Source organism: Chlorocebus sabaeus, chromosome 1 (assembly GCF_047675955.1).
Source record: "Chlorocebus sabaeus isolate Y175 chromosome 1, mChlSab1.0.hap1, whole genome shotgun sequence".
NCBI lineage: Eukaryota > Metazoa > Chordata > Mammalia > Primates > Cercopithecidae > Chlorocebus > Chlorocebus sabaeus.
The window spans coordinates 47,042,028-47,065,307 of NC_132904.1; the positions used below are offsets into that span (position 1 = coordinate 47,042,028).

At 46.0% G+C, this 23,280-nt stretch overlaps 1 protein-coding gene across 17 annotated transcripts in view; it reads left to right on the forward strand.

The window, feature by feature from the left end:
- SERGEF (secretion regulating guanine nucleotide exchange factor) overlaps positions 1-21,740 on the forward strand; it is a 233,462-nt gene extending 211,722 nt beyond the window's left edge. For 9 of the 17 annotated variants that reach the window (XM_008005197.3, XM_008005160.3, XM_073017860.1 and 6 more), the window contains one exon: positions 21,267-21,740. In XM_008005197.3, the coding sequence (XP_008003388.2) occupies positions 21,267-21,725 (459 nt within the window). In that variant the 3' untranslated portion in view covers positions 21,726-21,740. The remainder of the gene's footprint in view (positions 1-21,266) is intronic. The other 8 variants (XR_012093595.1, XR_012093580.1, XM_008005203.3 and 5 more) reach the window with 3 other exon arrangements.
- Positions 21,741-23,280: the final 1,540 nt, after the last annotated feature.

Below are 23,280 nucleotides of genomic sequence, written 5' to 3' on the forward strand. Positions count from 1 at the left end.
TTGTAGACTTTTTAGAGGAAGGAGGACTTGAGCTGAGCCTTGAAGGCTAGGATTTGGATTAGCCCAGGATAAGGGCATTCCTGATTGCGGGATGGGGAGGTATGAGCATAGACGGATCCCAGGCTGAGGGCAGAGTGTGGGAAGCCCTCCTGACCAGAGCACAGGGTTTGTGTGGGATACAAGAAGTGAGAGAAATATCAGAGCAGGCAGCTCTTGCCTTCCATCTGAGGGCCCTAATCCTCAGGGGCTCGGGGCCACCCCAGTGATACCTAAGGACAGAGAAATAAGTTAGGTTAAAACCAGGGCATTCTCCCTAAATAGGGACCCTAGTCTGATGCATATCATGACAGAAGACCTCCACCAAGAAGACACTACTGTCAAAGCAAAGAGAGGCTACTTCTCTCCAGGTCCTTTCCTTCTCACTCCAACCAGCAGGTTCTAGGTTGGTAGGAGCAGGGCACAGTGTGGGAGAATAAATCTTCCTGGGACAGCTGCCCTTGATTCGTGGTCTGTTCCTCCCTAGATGTTTTCCTGAACTCAGGGTGACAAGGAATATTTTGGCTATATCCTTGGGGTTGGATTCTAGATTCATCTACCAGGACTATGAATCAAGGAATCACATATCATAGACCTAGTTGTGACTTCCATCCTCCTAGTCTCCTGGCTAAGGCTATCTGACTCCTCTCACCCCTCTGTACCCACAGCTTCACAGATGCCAAGTCCTCTTGGCCCCACCTCCTTGCTTTCTCTCCATCCTGCCCTCTTCTATGTCCCGTTGCCACTGAGACAGCTCAGGCTTTGTTCATCCTCTTCCTCTTAGACTTTGCCTCCACCTCCAAGTGATCTCCCTGTAGACCTTCCTTCCCACTCAGTCTAAGTGTTTAGAAAAGTGCCTGGCATTGTGTGAGTGCATCCTAAATGTGATCTGTCATGATGGCAAGAACAATAATGATGATTGTTATTATGCCAGATTTTGCTTCTGAGGCACAGATCTGATTCTGCTACTCTGTTGTCCAAAAGCCTTAGTGGCTTCCAATTGGCTATGAAATAAAATCCGAAATCTTTAGTCAGGCTTTTTAAGGATTATATTTCTTGAGCCATCTGCCATATGCCCCCTACCTATCATCCCAAATTTATTTCCTTCTGCTATGTTTTGCACCATTTCTTCTTCTACCAAGTGGAACTACAACCATTATCTTTGCAAGCCACTCCTTCCCCCAGCTAGGTCTTTGTTCCCACTGTTCTTTCTACTTAGGATGCTCTTTCTCCCCTCTCCCCTAACTTTTCTTCTTCCTCCAGGAAGTCTCTTCTGATCCCTTAGACTGTTTATTCCTTGCTAGCAGGTGCCATGAATGGTTCATTTTATATCCCTTACGATATCTACCAAGACAAAATAGACATTTTATGAATGACTGGAAAGACCTGGTTCAGTCCCTGATTTTCAAGCAAGCTACAGTTTGAATTAGGGAAGTTGTTGGGACTTGTCCAGCCAAACCCCAATACCTGTATATTCCTTTGGAGAGATCCAGAGGTTCTCTAGTGGACAAGTATTCAGTTAGCTGGCTCCACATGGTCATGACCCTATAAAGTGTAGACAAGCCTATTGGCTCCTCTTACAGCAAACTGGCAGGAGAGGGTAGAGGCACAGGGAATATACTAGCTACAGAGTTGGCCCCTGCTGGGTTGAGATAGGGATCAATCATACAAGGTGTAGGGGCCTGTATTATCCTGGAAATGTCACTATCCTGGAGGGCCCATTTGTGACTAGAGGTCTAACAGCAAGAGTCTAAAGGTAATTATCATTGGGTGAGATGGCTTGGATGTTTGTCCCCTCCAAATCTCACATTGAAATGTAATTTCCAATGTTGGAGGTGGGGCCTGGTGGCAAGTGATTGGATCCTGGGGGCAGATCTGAGTGTGAGGGTCCTGCTCAGTCAGTGAGAGTTTGACTCAGGCCTTTAGCCCCCAGAAACTCTCAGATTAGGGGACACTAATCTTGTGGCTGCACATTCTAGGGGGTCAGCAGGGCTATCAACAGGAAATGGGCTCCCTTCCTGGGTCAGGATGACTTAGAAATAGGCATGTTCTCAATCTGGAAACACCTTCTTCTGGTCTTCATTTCCCTTAAGTGGGCAGGACTGGGGGAGGCAATGGCTGCCATATAGCTAGGCTCAGCTGTGAGTCCTGCCTCCCCTCCTGGTTCACAGCCTGGCTTACCAGGCCTCTGCTTCCATTTCAAAGTCAAGTCATGATCATGCCACCCTGTAGGCCACCGTTTGGAAAGGCCAATCCCAGGCTGACACTCATTGCCTGTAAATGACGTGGAATTAGGGTAATCAGTGGCTCCTAATTCCCCAACAAATGCAAGTGCTGTGCTAATTGCCAGGGTCCACGCCGGCAGATCCCTGGTTGGCGGCATCAAACAAGAGAAGTGGTAATTTGGGGGCTGGAGTTGGGGACGGCCTGCTTCATTGGCCCAGCCAGCTAAAAACTGCATTACCCTCTGGCTGAGCCACAGTGCAGACAGCCAAGGCCTGGCCTCCTTATCAGCTAAGGGACCAGGTGAGTGGCCCAAAGTATGTTTATAGGAACTGAACCTTGGCACCAGTGCTCAGCAGTTTCTTGTCCATTAATGGGTTGTTGTTGTTGCATAGGTTTTGGTGATTTTTGTTGTTGTTATTGTTCTTCGAGGAAGATTCGGTGAGCAGCTTGGCATGGCACTGCCGGGGCAGCTCATCAGGGATAAAGCATTCCGAACCTTGGTCTGCTGTTACCATGGCAGCATCACATGTGCGGACATTCCAGGCAACCTTACTGGCATCTGCTACTGTGACAGATTCAGATGGAGAAGGACCACTACTCTTCTCTTATAAGCAGAGCAAGTTGTGGAGACAGGGGAACCATTCACCAAGGACCAGGGTCTTAAAGAAAATGCTATTCCATCAAGTTGGGGGCTTCTTGATGAAATAGTATTTGAGTGGTTGTTAAAGCTTTTCTGTTGGGGGAGAGATGCGGCATCAGAAGAGACCTCCTGGAGGAGAGAAGTAAGGGGAGGTGGGGGCAGCATGAACAAAAGGCCTGGCTCAGGGGTGGGGTGGTAAATGGAGTGTGTAGATGGGGTACACAGTTGGGTTTGGTAGGAGAACAGACCTTGTTGGAGGTAGGCAGATATTAGCCATATCTCTCTGAACCCTGCCGGTTTGAGCCCTGTCTGGCAAAAGCCTGACTCTGTCATCTTGCCACCCAGATTATATCTGATGTTTTCCTCTCCTGAGGAATGGGAAGTGACGGCCACACCTCACTTCAAGTGGGCGTTTCTCCCTTTCTCTTTTGGGTCACAGTTGTTTGTGATATTTCTTGTGCCCATTAGAATAATTGAATCTCTACATTTCAGATGGGAGGATGCTTGCCTAAGGTCACCCAGCAATACAGAGGCTGTGGAACTAGAAGTTACAAATTTAGGATCTGAACAGGCTGGCATTGGTTTGAGTACTGGTTCCACCACTTAGTTTTCAGCTGAGCCTGAGCCTCAGCTAAGCCTCAGCTTCTTCAAGGGTAAAATAGTAATCCAGAACATTCCTGCCCTCTTGGCTTATTGTGGGTGTGAAATGAGATAACAGAAATAGTACAGCATAGTTCCTGATATATGGTAAGAGCTCAGGAAATGTTCATTATTAAATGTTAGTTATTTTCCATATATGGACCATCATATTCATCTTTGCTCCTTCCTCCTTCTCTTTCCTTGCATACATAAGGTACCCAAACATCACTATCTAGAATTGATATTAGAGGAATGTTTGTTGACTAGTTGAATGTGCAAATGATGGGAAGAGGGAACCATCCGTATTGTTGGGCTCTACACTTCTGTCCAGTGTTTTCAGTTTTGTTGCAGTTTGGTCTCCATAGGGTGGGAGCCAGGCCAAGCTTAAAGTCTGTCCTGTATAGCTCAGCTTGCAAGTCAAGTGACTTGCTCATTCAGGTTTCATACCCAGCTGCCCTGTGGCCCAGGACTTATACTTCCCAGGGCTTTGGGTTTCTTGAAGGACAAATGGGATGGATTCCTCCCTACCTTTGGGCCCAATAAATGGTATTCATGGTAACTGACATCTAACTTTATAACATACAAAAGGTTTCCATTCACTCTTCCATGAGCCTCCCCACAGCACTGGAATTGTCAGAACAATAGCCCCGTGTTATGGAGAAAGACACTGAGGCTCAGTCATAGGGAGTGGCTGGTGCAGAAGCATACACAGGAGAGCAGGAAGAGGGGATTGCACCCATCTTCTGATTCTAACACTGGTGATGTTTCCACCGCATGAAGCTTTTAGGGTCTGTAGTTCTCTTAGGATATGATCCAAATGAGGTAAAGAATACTAGGTAGGCTTGGAGTCAAAATACCTTGATTTTGGTCATGACCCTGTCACTTATAAGTTTGCAGCTCTGAAATGAGCCATCTTTCTTCCCAAGGTGCTTATTCCCTGACCTTCTTGCTTCAGGGTTGTTGTGGGGCTGATGGAGCTTTGGAAGGTCTAAAACTCCACATGAGTGACTGGGGAGAGGAGCACTGTTTCCATGAGCCACCGTGAACTCAGCAAGGCTGTGTGCCCAGCACAGCCAGATAGGCTGTAGAATTACAGCCTGGGTATATTGGGAAAGTACCTTCATTGTCTGGAGCATCAACCCTCAGAGCCGGGAGGGCCCTTGCAGATCACCATAGCTAGTGCTTTCAGTTTATAGGTGCAGAGACTGGGACCCTGTGAGAGGTGGTGACTCACCCAAGACCACGTGTTGAGTTAGTGGCAGAGCTGAGACTTAGAGCCCAGGTCTGACACTGAGCCCTGCACTGCCGTGGAGCCATGTGGCTGTCAGGAAGGGAAAATTTTGCATTTTCTCTTGCCTGAATATCTCATTTGAATTCATTTTAAACCATTAGATAAAGAGTTTATCAGAGAACTGTGTGCATCAGACAGTATTTTCAACAGTCTTCATTTTTCTAACTTTTTTTGTTATGAAAGTAATATATGATCATGGAAGTAAACTGGGATAATAGAGAAATGTTCTATTTAGAAGACATCAAATTCAGGGATATTCTTAGCCCTCAGAAAATATATTTTTTAGATGGAGGCTTTTAGACCAATGGTTCTCCAAACCCTGCAACACCTTCTGAAAGTTTAGTTACAGAGAATAGGAGAGTAACAGTCCATTGAGGCCTCTGAGGACTTAACTTAGTTCTATAGACTTGAGATAGTTAGATATACCACTAATGGCAGTAATGATAATAGTTGTTGGCATTTGCAGAGTCTCTTCCAGGTAACAAAGAACTTTTTCATAGGTAGTCTCATGATTATTTGATTGTTAGAAGAATCCAGTAAAGTAGGGAAAACAAATACTATGTTGTTTCCATTTTGCAAAGGAGAAATCTGAGCCCAAGAGAGATTAGGTAATAGTGGAGCTACTGACTTCAAACAAATACTTGGTGTAAAGAAGAAAGGCACCTAATAAATATTTGTGAATAAACGAATGATTGAATGAATGCTGACTCCTCTTCTAGGGAAGCCTCTAGAAATCATTTTGTCCAGTGGTTACCAAACTGTGCTCTGGGAAGCTGTAGGATTCCATGGAGCCAGTTGGAAGTAGTGGGAGGCTGAGTGGATAGGGCTCTGAGCCTTTCATCCCTGCTCCAGTCAGCATACTTCAGTGCTGCCTGTTTCGTGCACTGGGAGATTGAAAACAATTTAGTGAGTCTAACTCCTACAGCAGTGTTCTCAAACTCTGTTGTGCGTCAGAGCTCTGAGGGAAATTCTGACAGTTGGTATAGGATGGGCATCAGGACTCTGATTGTTGAGATGGTCATCGGGCCACTATTTGAAAAATAGTGTTCTACCTGAGAGTTGGAGATTGCAAGACCCAAGGAGAAGCAGGAATTAGCCTTGGTCAAACAATCCTGTAGGAACACAGGCCCCACTAGGTTTCTGATCCTTGGGCACCTTATCCACTGCCTTTTCCCCTGTACCACAACTGCAACTGTGCCAGAAAACAAACGACACAGCAGAGAATAACAAAATGGTTTCCATAGCAATGCTTAGTGGCTTGTGCCTGTCAGGACACCCCAGACAAACACTAATCTGAACCCTCAGCTAGAACTTGTATGAAATGTTACCTACTTGTTCCATGCAAGGGGTCCATGGAGATGGGAAGAAGGAGAAGGGATGAGACAATTTTTCCATGTGCCCCTGTATTGGACAATTTTCCCAGATTTACTAATAGCTAGCCTCAAGATAGACTAGATCGAGGAAGGCTGAGAAGTAGATCCTGGGCAGGAGATGTGGGCAGTCCCAGCAGCAGAGGGGACGATGGGGAAGGGAACAAGTGTCCAGTGAGCATGTGTCACGTGATGGAGTCTGTGCTGGGCACTTTACATGTTCGTTTAGAAAAAGGCAAGGAAAAGATGATTGTCCTTATTTATAGATGAAGAAACCAAGAATTAAGTACATACAGTAGGTGGCAGAGGCAAGATCAAATCCAAGCCTGTCTGGCTCCAAAAGTACTGAGCAGCAACAACTCTTTCTTTCCCAGTTCTCTGACCCACTGGGTGAGGACTTGAGATATATACTGCCCAGCTGGCTTTCCTTCATTTCAGGAAGCAGAGGGTCAGCCTACAGGCAGATGGATGGGTGCTCATTTGAAGAGCTGGGATGGACTAGGCTAGGCTAGGCCTGCCAGGATTGGGTTGATCCTAGAGCTGGAGGTGGTCTGTTCAACCCCTAGCTCTAATAACTCCCTTCCTCCATAACAGAGGCTGCAGCTGCCCTACAAAATGCCTTCAGCATGGGCTACCCTAACTGCCCTGCCACATGTGTAGGTGTGCACACACAATATAGCAGTTGCTTCGGATTGGTGATCCCAGTGGATGGTCTGCCCAGCACTTTGATTTGGGTTCCCCTCAAGGGAATGAGCCCCTCCTGGGGCAAGTGACAGCTCTTCATTGCTAAAATAAATATTTATCGAGCACCTTTTATATACCCATACCTTTTCTAAGTGCTGGAAATACAGCAGTTGAATAAAATGAAATGTTTGCTCTCATAGAGCTTTTCATTCTGGTGGAGAAACAGACAAACAAAAGTATATGATAGGGTATTAGTGCTGGGAAGGAAAATTAAGCAGTGTAAAGAGATGGAAGGATGAAATTGGGTGATCAGGGAAGGCCCTCTAAGAAAGTGCCATTTGAATGATGCCCTGATTGAAGGGAGGGAGGGAGGGAGCCATATGGTTATCTGGAGAGGAAGGTTCCAGGCAGAGGGAACAGCTGGTGCAAAGGCTAAAGCTGGAAGCATGACTGGTCAGTTGGAGGAAGAGCAAGGAGACCAGTGTGGCTAAAGACGAGTGGATTAGAAGAGGTGAGGATGAGAGTGGCAGCAATGGGCATCAGAGAGGTAGCTGGGACCAGATGGTATAGAACCTTATAGGCTAAGGTCTAGGCTTGGGATTTTCTTCTGAGCTAGAATGCCATTGAAGGATTCACACTCTGAGACAAATGTACCTCGCCTCAGCCTCAAAGTTTCTAGTCCCTTTATCTGGGAGGGGAATCTGCCACTTGGGGCTGAGCCCACAGGAGGCTGAATAGTCCCAGGTGGAGACATGTATAGTCATGTAGGGAGGGAGCCCAGTGGAACTCACCAGGCTTCCTTATCTTCATTTGTATATTTATTCTTAGAACCAATGCTTAAGGGTCTTTCAGGGCTGCCTCAAATGTACTACTACCTGGGAACTAGATGTTCCAAGGAGAGTCTGGCTGCAGGGTCTCATGCAAACACTGCATCCTCTGGGAATGCCACTGCTCCTGCTGACACCCTGCGTTGAGAGAGGAACTCTGTGCCTGGATTTCCCAGCCCAGCAGTCCTGGCAGCTCACCAGGGTTAGAGAAGAATGCTACTTCCAATGGGACCAGTAGGAGAACTTGGGCCGGTGGTTATAATTATCTGAAATGGTAATTTTCCTTTCAAATATTATGTGTTTTTTAATGAAGTAGGGACATTCACAAAGGCAATTTATATTTATTAGCCCATGTAGTATGTATGCATCCCAGTCAAGCACTTCATTCAAGAAAAAACAAAAACAGAAGCTATAATTTAGAGTGATAAAGGCACCAAATTAGTCCCCATCGAACCATAAGCACAGTGTTACCTCTTGAGCTGCCCACTGCTCACCTGGTAGCTCCTACCATTTGTCATTCACACGGTTTCCCAGGTCTCAGGTTTATCATCTCTTAGGCTCACCAGAGGTCTGTATTTGGGGAATACATTCATTCATTCATGTCTCATAGGCACTTACATCTTAAAATGCCCAAAACAGAACTCTTGATTTTCTCCCCCAAGCCTCTCTCTCCTCCAGGCCTCCTCAACTTCATAAATAGCACTACCATCCACTCATTGCTCAAGGAATCAGTTTTAATTCCTGTCTGTCTGTGTGTATAATCTATCAGCAGGTCCTAGAAATCCTATCTCCAAAACAGTTTATAAATCTATCCATTTTTCTCCGTCCCCACTGCTACCAGCCTACTTCGAGCCACCTTCATGCACTGCCTGGTCCTCTGCAATGCAGTAGCCTCCTAAATCTGCTCCCTGTATTTTGCCTTTGTAATCCAGCCTTCAGAGAGCAGCCTTTTCAAATGTAAATCAGAATTTGTCATTGCCTGCTTAAATCCCTCCCTAGCTTCTCAGCATTCTCAAACTTCTAACTCTTCACCTGGCATCTCAAGGCTCTGCTTCCCCTTCAATTTTAAGGCCTGCCTCTCCCTTGGCTTACTTGGCCCCAGACACACGTAGTCATCCTCCTTGCTATATCTGGAACTGGCAAAATGCCTTCCTTCTTCCAGCCTTTGTATTGTCATTTCTTCTGCCTGCCAAGTTCTTCCCACAGGTATGGCTGGCTCCTTCTTGTCCTTCAGGTCACAAATCAGGGGCCACATAATTGGGGAGGACTTCCTGACTACCTGCCCTTCTAAATTGTATCACTGTTTTTTTGTATAACTGTTATTACTAGCTGCATTCTGTTGACTTGTATGCCTACTTGGTTGTTGTTTCCCCCATTAGAGTGTAAGCCCCTTGAGGACAGGGACTTTGTGTGTTGTTTGGTGCTGTATTCTCTGCAACTGCTTGAATATTATAGGCAGTCTATAACTATTCATCCACTCATTTATTCTGCAACTCTGGCAGATGAAAAGATAAATAAGTAGGCAAAACACAGAGGATTTTTAGGGCAGCAAAACTATTCAGTATGACATTATAATTAGGTGGACCCATGTCATTATTCATTTGTCAAAACCCGTAAAATGTACAATACCAAGATCATCCATAATGTAAACCACCCACTTTGAGCACTAATGGTGTGTCAGTGGTGCAGGATGTTGGTGGGGAAGGCTGTGAAATAAGTAGAGGCAGAAAGTGTTATGGGAACTGTCCATACTTTCTTCTTAATTTTACTATGAACCTATATTTTCTCTTAAAAAAAGGTCTATTTAAAAGGAAAAAAAAATTGATTAATATGTATTATAAGTATTAACCCATTAGTTTTTTTCCTATTTTGTACTATAATAATGTTTATTGACATAAAGTTTAATAAAATTTTGCTGTTTAGGAAAAAAAAGATAAATAAGAGACTCTCTTGGGGGTTTGATCCATCTCAGGAATTAGCCACTGCCTGGTCTTTCTGAGCAAATCTTTCCAGGACCTCATCTCCCTGCACTGTCACTGTAGGATGGATGCTCAGCTCTCCAACCCTGCAGTTGGACTTTATGGGATCCTAGTTGATGTGTACAAAATGAATTGAACTGAATTGGGCATAGCACCAGACACAGACCAGATACTAAGTAGATATAATATTTATTCAGTGATTGGAACCTCTAGGGAGAATTCTATCTCAGGTTTGTGTCATCCGTCCCCATGTGAACTCTAGTACCCTAATCTTCCTGCATGTGGATTCTTCTGGACTTGCCACTGGATTCCAGAGCAGACCTTGTTACTTCCACCTCTACTATTCCCCTAATTCCCTAGCTTCCTCTTCTGCACACTGGTGATTCCCAAACAGGCTTGAGGAGAGCAATGTAAGGAGGCTCTGGTGGTGACCAAGCTTCAGGAATGGCAACAGTGCAGCTGCTCCTAGGCCCAGAGTGGCATCCATTCCTCCACCCCTCTGCTAGTGCCCCTCGGAGATTGGCATGTTCATTTAATAAGATGACTTTTAATGGAAACAACCTGAAAGTTCCAGCCAGGTCTAAAACACCAGCATGCAGGCAGGCCAGGTAAAAGATAGGAGAATAGGTCCTCCAGAAACTATTTAGGAGTATATACAGGCGGTAGGTTCAGCAAGGGGAAGTGGACTTGGCCTTCAAAGCAGCGAATGTGGCCTCAGGCTAAGCTAACAGAGGTAGAGCCTCGGGGACTGTGTGTGCATCTTGGTGGGCTCTTCATCTCTGGACCTCAGCCAGCTCTGGATACCATACTTCTAGAGGGATGATGACAACTGAGAACCTGCTGAGGGGGCCCTGGTATGCAATGGGGACAAGCTACCAGGTCATACAGAGGGAGGAGGTATCACCAGGAGTGAAGAAATCTTAGAGGACAGGAGAGCAACACCTGAAGGGATTCAAATCTGAAGGTGCTGTGCGCATGCCCTTACTGCTCCATCTGCCAGGGCAACCTTTCTTTTGGCAGCACCAGGCTCCACAGCAGACCTGCTGGTCCACAGCCTCGTTCTTGTACCACGTCACAGGGTGTGCTTGCTTCTGGACCTCTCCCAGCCTGTTTCCTCATCCACAGAGCGTGACCAAAATACCTTCTTTCCAGAGCTGTTAAATGAGATGGGTGATACAAAAGCCCATAACACCATATGTGATCATAGTAGGCCCTCAAGAGGATTAGTTTCTCTTTCTCCCCCCTCTCCCAAAGCAGCCAATAAGCCAGAAAGCCAGCAGTTCTGAGAGAACACAAAATTCAGAAAGACAGTCTGTAGGGAGGATTTCAGTTGTTTATAAAACAGGCCAACATGTTTCCACCTTGTAAGTTCTAAATCCGTCATCATAGCTCCCTAGATCTAAGAATAGTCACCCACTGGAGCCAACGTGCCACAGCACGCTCTCACTGCAGGTGACTGAGGAAATGTGTCCACAGCAGCCTCAGCAGCCTCCTACTCCTGGGGCTGGGGGTAGGGAGGGCTGGCCTCTGCCTGTCCCAGCTTGGCTGTTTCTGAACCACACCCAAATGCAGTTTTCTCTTCCATGCAATGTTGATCCAACACCTGCCTCACTGAGCTGCTGTCAGATGAGGTGCATGCAGTGATGCCAGGGGGTGGTTGAGAGCAGTGGGGAGGTAGACCACTGGGGACCTTTGCCATGGCATTGCCCCACTGTGGGCCTCAATTTCCTCCTATGTAAAGGGAAAGTGATTGACAGAGAGAACTGAGTGACCTTTTGAGCAATGGGGTTCTAGAAGAAGTTCCAGAGCAGTCCTAGCCTTGCAGCCTAGAACCCATTAATTCAGCACACTTATTTATCACTTGAACCAAGACCTTTCTTTTGTCTGGTTTGAAGGAGCCAGCCTGGGGAGCGTGTATCTGCCCATTCTACTTTTCTGTGTCCACCTTCCTTCTCTTTCTTATACACTTCCATATCCACTCACACCACCAAACAAGTTCTCCAGGATTGGAAGGACTTTTGGTTTGTCTCAGCCCAGCCTCTGCCCACTGTGGGACTGTCCTGGGAGCTCAGGACCTCTGACAGAGCACTAGCTATGTTCCAGAGAAGTCTTCCAGTCATTGCAGTGTTCTTCCTGATAGCGAGCTACAATCGCCATGCCCATGGCTGCTTCTTCCCACATCCATGGGATCTCTTTCGGCCTCTAAGAGAGAACAAGCAGCTCCATTCTCTCACTAGCCATTCATTCATTTGTCCTTCCATTCACACAACAGTATTGAGTGCTAACATATGCCAAGCACTGTTTCAAGTACTGGGATATAGCAGCAAACAAAACAGAGTACCTACTCTGAAAGAGATTGTGTTTGGTTAGGAGAGAGAGATCATAAAATAAATATACTGTAAAAAAAAATGAAGAAAAATAAAGCAGGTGAAGAGATAGAGACAGGAGTAAGGGTAGACTGCTATTTCATGTAGAGTTATCAGAAAAGGCCTCTCAAATAAGGTGGGACTTTAACAAATACCTGAACAACATGAAGGAGTGAACCTGTGGCTATCAGGGCCAAGAGCATTCCAGAGAGCAGGAACGGCAAGTGCAAAGGTCCTGAGACAAGTAGTGTTTGAGGTACAGTAAGAAAGTCAGTGTCACTATGATGATGTTAACAGAGTGGGTCGTGATAGAATGTGATGTCAGAGAAGGAGCTGGAGACCAGCTGTTGTTTATTCTGAGTAAGAGGAGAAGCCACTGAAGGATTCTAAACAATGCAGTGCCTTGTCTGACATAGGTTTTAACACAATTACTCAAGTTGCTGTGCGGAGAATAGAACATACAGGGAAACAGAGGCAGCAGAGAGACCAGTTGGGCAGCCCTTGAGGGGTGATGGGGCCAGTGAGATGTGGCCAGATCCTGGCTGTATTTTGCACATTATCTTCCCAAAACCCTCTTTCCACAGGCCCTCCCCTTTTCTTACCTGGTGGACAGCCACAGCCTCCTTGCTGGCCTCCTTGCCTACAACCCTCACCCCCACCCCCCCATCTATTTCTCTTACCTCATTCTCAGGGCTGCTATGGATCTTGGTGAGAAGGGGACCCTAGGCCTGTCTGCTTTCCCACATACAGCCTTCTCTGAAGCAATGTGGGCCACAAACCCAAAACATCCCCAGAGTAATTCTGTGGGTGAACAGCCCCACTTCTTGATTCTGGAATAGCTTCTTCCTGCTGCCTCAGCTCCTGCCTCGAGGGTATCCTTGGCCCTGGAGAGTGATGGATGTACTAATTCCTGAAAGGGCCTGTCTTAGTCCATATTTTGCTGCTATAACAGAATACCACAGACTGGGTAATTTCTAAAGAAAGAGGTTTATTTAGCTCAATAAATGGTTCTGGAGGCTGGGAAGTCCAAGATCACAGGGCCACATCTGGGGAAGACCTTCTTGCTGCATCGTAACATGGCAAAAAGGCAAGCAAACATTCAAGACAGAGAGAAAAAGAGACCAAACTCCACCATAATTAGCCCATTCTCACAGTGGCAGCATTCATCCATTCATGAAGGCAGAGTCCCCATGACCTACTTCTCTCTTAAAGGTCCTGGTTCTCAACACTGTTGCACTGGGGATTAAGTTTCCAACACCTGTGCTTTTGGGGACACACTTAAACCATAGCAGGGCCCAACACTGACAGTGCCTGTGTCCCCTGCCCAGCCCAATAGGACCATCATCCTCATAGCCATTCTCATGGCCGTTCTCTGCATGACCTCCTGGGTCAGTGTCTCCTAGGTCATCCTCTCCTCTATGCTACCCCTCTGTCCCTTAGAAATATTATTATTTTTTAAATCATCATCTGTGTTATGGATTTTTAAAATATTTGAACAAAACAGAAAATGAGGGTCACCCTTCCCCCATTTCCCCCTCTCTTCCTCAGAGACTGTTCTCAGTTTGATTTGTACATATAAAAATATATAGGGGCTTTACATAACTTTATGTTAAAAAGAAGTTTTAATATGTAAGGACCCTGGCCTGAAGGGGGCTCTGGCTTTTTGAAATAATCTTCTATTGATGAATATTCTTGGGGCCCCCCAGTCTTTCGCAGTTGCAAACGGTGCTACAGTAAACACTACTGTCCATGCCCCTTTGTGTACACATGCTGTCATTTGCCATAATTGTCTTTTCCCACGGCTGTCTTCCTCAGTGGATGGGGACCCTGAGGGCACAAACTGAATTTTCCTCTTCTCTGGGTCTTGTGTGCAGCACAAGTCCTAAACCAGAAAAGGCACCCACATGATGAAATAAATGGACTCAGGTTGGGCAAGAGCATGGAAATGTGAACAGCCTGGGTGAATTCAAGGAGCCGACAGTAAGCCTGTGGGGCTGGAACACTGAGTTGGGAACAGGAGTGATGATGCCAAGATGAACAGACTACTGAGGGGCCTTGGGAGCCAGCTAAGGGGTCTGGACTTGGTCTCATAGGCGCTGTGGAGACAGGAAATTTTCCATGGGAGGACCTAGTCCAGGCTGCGTTTCTGCCTGATTTCTCCCACCCAGGCCAGCAGCCTCAGCGTAAAGGATAAAGTAGCAGTTGCAATTGTCCGGGCAAGGGAGCTGAGGACCTGATCCCCTTTTCCTATCCTGCTATTGCCATCTAGACCCAAAGCACTTCAGGAGGTCCCACTTCTGGGATTCCTCATTCCCCGTTCCTCACAGCAGGACCCTAGGGACCATTCCACCAGTTGCTGCCAAAAGGATGAGATCCCTATGAGCTTGGGTGGCTAAACACTCAGAAGTGTCTCCCAAACTTACCCTGCTCCAAGGCCCACCCCATCCTTCCTGACATCTACCAGAATCCAGAGCCCTCCTCTCCATGAGGGCGCTCAAACGTCACCCCTCCTCTCCATCAGCCTGGTAGTGCAGAAGAGCAGTCCTGACTGTTGGTCTAGGCCTATGTGTGCTCTTGGACAGGAGGAGACAACATGGACCATTGGCTACCTAATTTCTTGTGCCCATCTCTCCCTCCTCTTCCCACTGCCCAGCAGATGCAGAAGGGAGCAGGGCTTCAGCCCCAGTGCTCACAGGGCTCAGGGGGATTTCTGCTTCTCTGCATAGTGTCTTTCTCTCGCCAGCTGGAGTTGCCTTCCATTACTTCCTGTGTTCCCATAGGTGGCCTGTTACTCTGTACCTTTTCTTAACTACCTGGGAAGCAGTGTTTTTGCTAGAGAGAACAGTATAATATTAAATAGAAGAGGGCCTGGGGCCAGACTGTCTGGGTTCGAATCCAGCTCTGCCTCTTGTTACCTTGCACGGTTCACATCATCACTCTGCAAAATGGGGATAATATTAGATGGCACTTCACAGGTTTGTTGTGAGGATTCAGTGAATGAATACTTGCAAAGTGCTTATCACAGGGTCTGGCATATACCAAGTATTCAATGACTATATTACCATTTTCACATGGTTTGGAACTAGCGAAGGAGCCTGAGATTTGGGAGTCCTGGATTCTAGTCCTGACTAGAATAGCTGTGTGACTGTAGAAAGTTATTTTACCTCTTGAGCCTGGTTCTTCATCTGTAAAATGGAAGTAGTAATACCTCCGAGGGTTGCTGTGGAAATTAAGGTGACATTTTTATGAAACTGAGAAGCACCATCCCTAGGTCGCAGCCCTCATCCTCATGGTCAGAGGTAGTGGCTACAACTCCAGCTATCACATCCACGTTCCTGGTGACAGGATGAAGGAGGGACAAAGAAGAAGGAGCAGAGAGTGTAGCCATCTGTCTTTTAAGGAAAAGTCCCATAAGCGGTTACAGAACATTTCAGCTTGACCCTCATGATCACACCTAGCTGCAAGAAAGGTTGGGAAATGTCTTGATTCTGTGGTTCAGGAGACAACCAGGAGGCTCTGCACACATGCTCAGGTGTTTATTCCTCCTTGGCAAGGTCCTCCAGCAGAAATGCTGCCCCCTCCCTAGCACTGGGCTGCAGTCCCAGCACCATACGGCCCTGTGAGGACTTAGTTGCCAAGAAGCTCAGGCAGGTGCCACAGACCCGAGCAGATTTGGGTATTGTGTCCAGCTTGTGCCAGGGACCCTGCCAGTCCCGAGGTTCCGTTGCTTGCAGAGCTCTTAGGCTGACGCAAGTGTGGTGGGCTGTGAGCTCCATCACTCGTCACAGCCTAGACTGAGCCCTGTGAGCAGGGGGCCTGAACTCCAAGGGCCTAGGGAATCCCTCTGTAAATATGGGGCTCTCCACCCAAGGCTCAGCCATGTGCCCCGGGACCAGTAAACCAGGTGGGATTCCAGTGTCTTCAAGGACATGACAAGCGCCAAGCACACTGCAGAGAGCCCTCTGTAAAGCCAGGAATCATCCTGTAACTTACCTGTTTTGAAAACTGGACATTCCATGTTCCGTGTAGCTTAGGGAGAGGCTTTCTGTGGGCCACTCTCCTTCCTCTTACTTCTGTGTGAGAACAGCCTGCACAGTAGCATCTTGCTGAGTCTGGAGGGCCTTGCCAGCTTCATTGTGCCCCTGAAAAGGTGGCCCTAAGTGAGGTTAGGGGGTGAATGAAACCTATTCTAAAATGCTAGAGGAGCTTATTACTGAAAGATGTCCTGCTGCAAGTCCTTCTGTTAAGGGGATAACCAATCCTTTGCTTTCTGAGTTCAGCATCCTGGCTTTTTTTTTTTTTTTTTCTATAGGCTTGTTTAAAGTGTCTGGAAACCCCAAACTTCCTATCATTCTACTGTAGACCTTCTCATCTGCTGCTGCCCCCCCATCTCCTCTTGTGCTGTTTGCCACTGATGTGGCTTTCCTTGCCTTTTCCTTCTCTTTCTATGGTCTGCTTTCCACATGGATTTGAGCTGTCGCTGTGTCAGGCATGGTGCTGGGGCATTGCTCCTCCTCCTGGCAACCCTGTGAAGTCGGTGGGGACGTATGTACCATTGTCACACGGTTGTGTGGTAAAGTGGGACCCAGGACAGAATAGCAGAGTCCGTAGGCCATAGTCTGTAATATGTGTGCAGCAGGGGTTGGCAAACTATGACCAGATTTGACTTGTAGCCTCTTTGTGTGTGATGCTGCAAGCTAAGAATGGTTTTTAAAGGGTTATCAAAAAGAATACACGGCAGAGACCTAACATGGCCCTCAAACCTAAAATATATCCTATCTGCCCTTTATAGAATAATCTTGGCAAGCCCTGGGATAGAACATGCAGACTTTAGCACAGATTCTGGGGCCATCCTGCCTGGATTCTAGAGCCTCTGTTTTATTCTCTGTAAAATGAGAATAATCAGTAAATTGTGGCTGCCTCACATGGTTGTTAGAATTAAATGAGATAAAGTACACAGAGCACCTAACCCAAAGTCAAGCTTTCTTTGGAAGTACTGTGGGGGGATATTACTGGGCCTTTACCAGGCTTCTCGACCCAGTGGGCATGAAAATCCTGGCTCTAGGCCTTTGGCTGACCCGGTCCCAGGCGTAGCTTCCTCAGAGTGCGTTCCCTTTGGCTGGAGGAGAGGGGCCTGCCAGCTTCCCACTGTGCTGTGTCCTGCTGGTAGGTCAGCTCTGCCTTCCTCCCACCCCCATCCCTGCTGACGGTCAGCTGGTGCCACTCACCAGGGCCGGGCACAAAGCCCATACCAGGTGCCGAACTAGGCCCAAAGGTACCAAGCCTCTTCCACTCTCCCTACGTTGTGCCTCAGCTCAACCTGGCTGGAACTCCTGCTTAACCGTAGGAGATGTGGCCTGGGGTTCATCCTCTCTGTATGCGCTTCCGCGTTTGTGGGCCAAACAGGCAGACATCTGTGTTTCCCTAAACCCAAGTTTTTGGCCAGTGATTGCCTTCCTACTAAGGCAAAGGGAAGGGAAGGGTAATCCTGGGGCCCAGTCAGCCACCCTCTTGATAGAGTGGTCTGCAAAACAAGTTTTCAATGGATAATGAGTTAAATGTAAAGAAGATTTAAAAATTCAAATTATTGAAATATCAAAAAGAAGTTTTTACTGCGTAGAACCATACACTTATCAAAAGACTGAAAACAAAATTTTAAGTCAAACTGAGAAAAAAATAGTAATGCTAAGTATAGCAGAGAAAGAACTTATATTCTTAAAATCAAAGTCTTTCAAACCACAAAGCTCTTAATAGGTAACAACAACAATTACAAACATTTCTGTAGTACTGTGTGCCAGGCACCATTCTGAGTATTTTGCATATACTCTACTTACTCATTTAACCCTTGCAAACAACTCTAATAAGGTGTTACTGTCCCCATTTAACAGACGAGAGAACTGAGATATAGAAAAGCTAAGTAACTTGCCTGAAGCGGCACAACTAATAAGTGGCGAAGCTGGGATTTGAATGCAGTCCATCTGGCTCTTGGGCCTGAGTACTTAAACTCTTCTGTACTAACCAGGAAAAAGATGTGAAGCAGATAGTACACAAAGGATGAAATATAAATATCTGATAAACATTAGAATTATTTTTCTATTTCAATGGTAGTCCAAAAAGTACATGTTAAAACAAGAGATACCATTTTTTGTCTTCAAATTAGGAAGATCTTTCAACATTATAATACTATTAAGTACCTGCAGTGCTGGAGTAAGAGACTCTCACAGATTGCTGAAGTTATATGCAAGTAGCCTTTCTGAAAAGTATTCTGGCAGTACTCAAAACAGTACTCAGGCGTCTCAAAAATGCCTATACTCTTTGACCAGGAATTCCCATTCTAATAATCTAATTTGAGAAAATAATTAGAGACAGACAAAGACTCATGCATAAAGATGTTCATAGCAATGCTATATAAAAAATGACAAATTAGAAACAATCTATGGATCTGATAATAGAATGCAGGTTAAGTAAATTGTTTAATCTTCATAATAGGCAATTAGGCAGCCATTATAAATAAATTTGTATAACAAAAGACACCATAAACAAAGTAAAGAGACACACCACAGACTTCTGGAAGAAGATACTTCCAATGCACATAACAACAAAGAATCAGAAAAACAAAATAATACACAAAGAATACTTGCAAATCAATAAGGAAAAGGCAAACAACCAAAGAACAAAACAGAGAAAGAATGTATATAGACAGTTCACAGAAGAGGCAACTTAAACGGGTAATCAACATAAAGCGCTACTGCTCCGTCTCACTAGTAGTCAGGGAAATGCAAACTAATTGAATGTACTCATGAGAATGGCAAGAGTCTAAAGGTAAGATATAGGGAAGCAAATTCGTATCTGTTGTTGATGAGAATATAAATGTCTAGTCATTGGAGAGATATTTGGCCATACCTACTGAAAGTAAACATGCTTGCATATACATGCATGATGCACATATTCCCAGGGATCACCCTGTACAAATACCAGTTTGTACAAGGAGACATGTTCAAAGACTTTCATTGCAATACTGTCTATAATAGCAACCATATTAGTATTGTTGTTGTATAATATTATATATTTTCAATTGTATAATAAAACAGCAGCAATGATATTATTAAATAACTATCCATCAAAAGGGACATGGGTAAGTGAAGTGCGATTTATATATAACGGGATACTATGCACAGTTAAAATGAAAATAACTGAACTAAATCTGTAACTACCAGCTCAGATAAATTTCGAAAACAATGATAAGTGTAAAGAGCAACTTGCAAAAAAAAAAAAAAAAGCATATGTGAATGATTCTATTTGTGTAAGTCTTTAAAACAAACTAAAAAGATCACAATATTTAAGGATATAGCTATGTAGAAAAATATAAAACAACCATGCAAATGATGTATACCAACTTCAAAATAGTGGTTACTTCTGGGAAGGAGGGTTGGATAGAGGGACAAGAATAGGAGGTGAGGCATAAACTGTATCTTTATGATTTTTTTTAAGAGAAGAGTTGAAGTAAATATGGCAAAATGTTAGCTAATGTTCTTAATCTGAGTGGAGATCTGCATCTTTCTATTAAATTATTTTCTGTTCTTTAATGCATATTGAGAAGAAAATTATTTTTAATTTACTTTTTTGTTTGTTTGTTTTTGAGACAAAGTCTCGCTCTGTCACCCAGGGTGGAGTGCAATGGCACAATCTTGGCTCACTGCAACCTCTGCCTCCTAGCTTCCAGCGATTCTCCTGTCTCAGTGTCCTGAGTAGCTGGGATTACAGGCATGTGCCACCATGCCTGACTAATTTTAATTTACTTTTTGAAGAGTTTACAATCCATGGAGAAATAGTTGTGCTATAATGTTAAAAAGTGGGACAAACATATACAAATATTTATAAATTTCACAAATTAAAGGGTTGAAAGAGATATCCAAAATATTTCTAGTAGTGGGCAAGGGCAAGATTCTGCAAGTTTGCTTTTCCTTACACATCCATATTGTCCATCGTTTCTTTTCTTTTCTTTTCTTTTGTTATGAAGATGTATTATTTTTACGTCCAGAAGATTTTTTTAAACAACCACAGAAAAACATGAGTGAGTTTAGACCCTAGGACAGTGTCTAAAACCTAGGAAGATGTGTTATGATTGGTGGGGTGTTGGAGTTACCTGGGCATGACTGTTGGCTTGGCCACTTTCTGACTGTATGAATTTGTTCATTCTTGTATCTATTTGGCAAACACCTATTGAGCACCAACCATGTACCAGGCGCTGTCCTGGAGATACAGCAGTGGAGAAACTATACATGCTTTGTCCCTCACTACAGAGTGCAGTCTAGTGAAGAGGGGACAGTAAACACATCACCACACAAATCATCCCTCACTACAGCGCGCCAGGTCCTCCTGAGGGAAGAATACATGGGCAGTCATGAGAATCTTATTTGGATTGGGTGGCCGGGGACCCTGGCCTCTGAGCGACAACTGGAATGGAAAGCGTGAAGAGGTCTGGAAGCCCAGTAAACTGAAGGCTTTGAGAGATAGGAAGGCCTTACTGGACATATTTAAGGAACAGAAAGAAAGCCAGGGTTCTGGATGCAAAGAAGAAGGGGAAGAGTTGTGCAAGTAAGGCCACAGGATAGTCAGGAGCCAGATCACTCAGGCCTCACAGGCCAAGGGAAGGCCTCCTTAAATACCGTGGAAAGTCACTGAAGGGTTTTAGGTGCAGAGTGACACGTGATTAGATTTGCAGTAGTCGAAGATCGCCTTGATGCTCTTTGAAGATCAGGGTGGATGGAGTGAGCAGCTGGGTTGGTTAGTTGGCTATTGGCATGGTCCAGGTAGGAGAAATGGCCTGGATCAGGCTGGAGCTGACTGAGGAGATGGAGAAATGTGGGGAAAGATTTGAGATATTTTTGGAGGCAGAGTCAGTAGGTCTGGTGATGGATTATATGTGGTGGTGACAGTAGGGAAGGGCCGAGGAGGAAAGCCGTGCTTGGAACATGAGCAGTCGTGGGTTTTGTGGGAATGGGAAGCATGCCTCGGGGGTGGGAGGGCAGCCGCCCTCAGAGGAAGGGAGGAAAGTAAGGATGGGGAGCATGCCACCATGTGTCCTTAAGCTTTGGCGTCTTCCTGTGTGAACTGGGGTTTATGATGATACCTGTACCCTCAGGGTGAATTTTTCAGCCCTATTATCCAAAACCTATTCTACAGCAGTCTTCCCTCTCCTTCACAGGTGGAGTGTGTTACTCTTGGGGCTGGAATGAGCATGGCATGTGCGGAGATGGCACTGAAGCCAACATCTGGGCCCCGAAGCCGGTGCAGGCTCTGCTGTCATCATCAGGACTCCTTGTGGGCTGTGGGGCTGGCCACTCCCTGGCCCTCTGCCAGCTACCAGCTCACCCTGCATTGGTCCAGGACCCCAAGGTCACCTACCTTTCCCCAGATGCCACCGAGGACACTGAATCTCAAGAAGCCATGGACAAAGAGAGAAACTGGAAGGAAAGACAATCAGAAACTTCAACCCAAAGCCAATCTGACTGGTCCAGAAATGGGGGACTGTGATAGAGAATCTTTAATAAAGTGGCTTTTCCCACCAAAAGCCTTCCCAGAGAATTGCTTTGTTGGGCTGTGGGGTTGGCCAAAGAAGGGCTCAGGAGGCAGTGATGGGTGGGCTGACCATAAACCAGAGTGATGGCAGGCTGCTTGCCCAGTGCCTGGGACTCAAGGAGGCAGACATGCTTTCTACTCAGTAGAGGAGAATGAGGGATTAGGTCTTCACTAAAGATATGGAAAGCTAACACACCAGTAGGAAGGCTCTAGCCTGTCCCTGCCTGGTGGAGATAAAAAACCCAGTTCTATGTCCTTCATTATTTTGGCCCAGCAGCCTTCAATTCAGCAAAACAGAGGGTTCCTGGGGCATGCCTAGAGCAGCCCCTCTTGGAGTTTTATTTTTAAGGCCCTGAGCACATGGTTTTCTAGTTCAAGGATATCGAGGTACCCTGATCAGATGACTGGATACTTAAATAGGAAAGATCTCTTATCTTGGTGACTGGGGGCAAGGGAGAAGGTTCTGGAGTAGGGGTGGAGGGAAGTAGAGAGGAGTACGTGGAGGAAGAGTCAAGACTTCTGGGAAGACCCAGTAGAGGAAAACCCCAGGATAGGCAAGAGAGGCTAGAACTGACGAAACTCTCAGAAGATTTGTCTTCATCTGAGTCAGCCAGGATGCTGGAGGTTGTTTGTGTAACTATAATTGCTAAAATATATTGTTTCGGATGAGGGACAGGTCACAGCAGGAGAAGGGAAGTCTGTAGGGATAGCAACGTCAAAGACTCTGACCCCTGACCATCTGCCCCACCAAGCCCTAGCCTGTGCAGGAGGAGGGCCCTCAGGTAAGAGGGAGACCAGGCTAGATCCCCATTCCCTGACTTCCCTGTGGCTCTGGGGGACATAGGACCTTTCTTTCTGCTGTGACTGGCAACAAGCCTTTTGCCAGAGGACCTCAGAGAATGGACTTTCTCTGGAGAACCGTATGGCAGTGTCACCAGCTAGGCAGCCCACGTCTGTGGCCCATCCCACACTGCCTGCTTGTGACTCAGAATGAGTCTGTTAGGGCTGGGCTGCAGTGGCTTCAAGTTACAAAATCCCAGGATACCAAAGTTAAAGGCCCTTGAAAGACCATCCAGCCTAGTGGCCGTCACGCTGCATTCTTTAGAGTCCTGGGAGTCTCCTGAGAACTCAGTGGCCACTTTGTGGGTTAAGGAAGCCAGGTAGATAGAGGTCCAGGTTCCCCCGTCCCACACACACACACATCTTATTCCAAGCAGCTTTAGTTTTTCTCTATTGGGCTTCACATAACATTTCGTTTGACAAGAAAGTTTTTATTCAACACTGATTTTATTCAACATTTTCATTTGTTCATGTGGGAAAATGGAGGCCAAAAGAGGGGAAGGGACCATCTGAAGGTCATAAACCTCACTACCAGGCCAGGGTCCTGATTGGGAAGTGACCCAGCTAAGTCCTTGAGTGAGACAAGAGTGTGATGGAGAGTAGCCCTGGGACCAGGAGTGAGTTCAGCTCAGAAGAGGAGGATGAGGGCAATCTTGAGCTTCCCAGGCTTGAACATAGAGACCACTGACAGCCATAGGCTGACCTTGAACATCATGCATGCAGTCCTCCCAATACTGCACCCTAGAAACATGGCTGCCCTGGCCAGCAAATCCCTTGGTTCCCCACCTCTCAGGACCAAT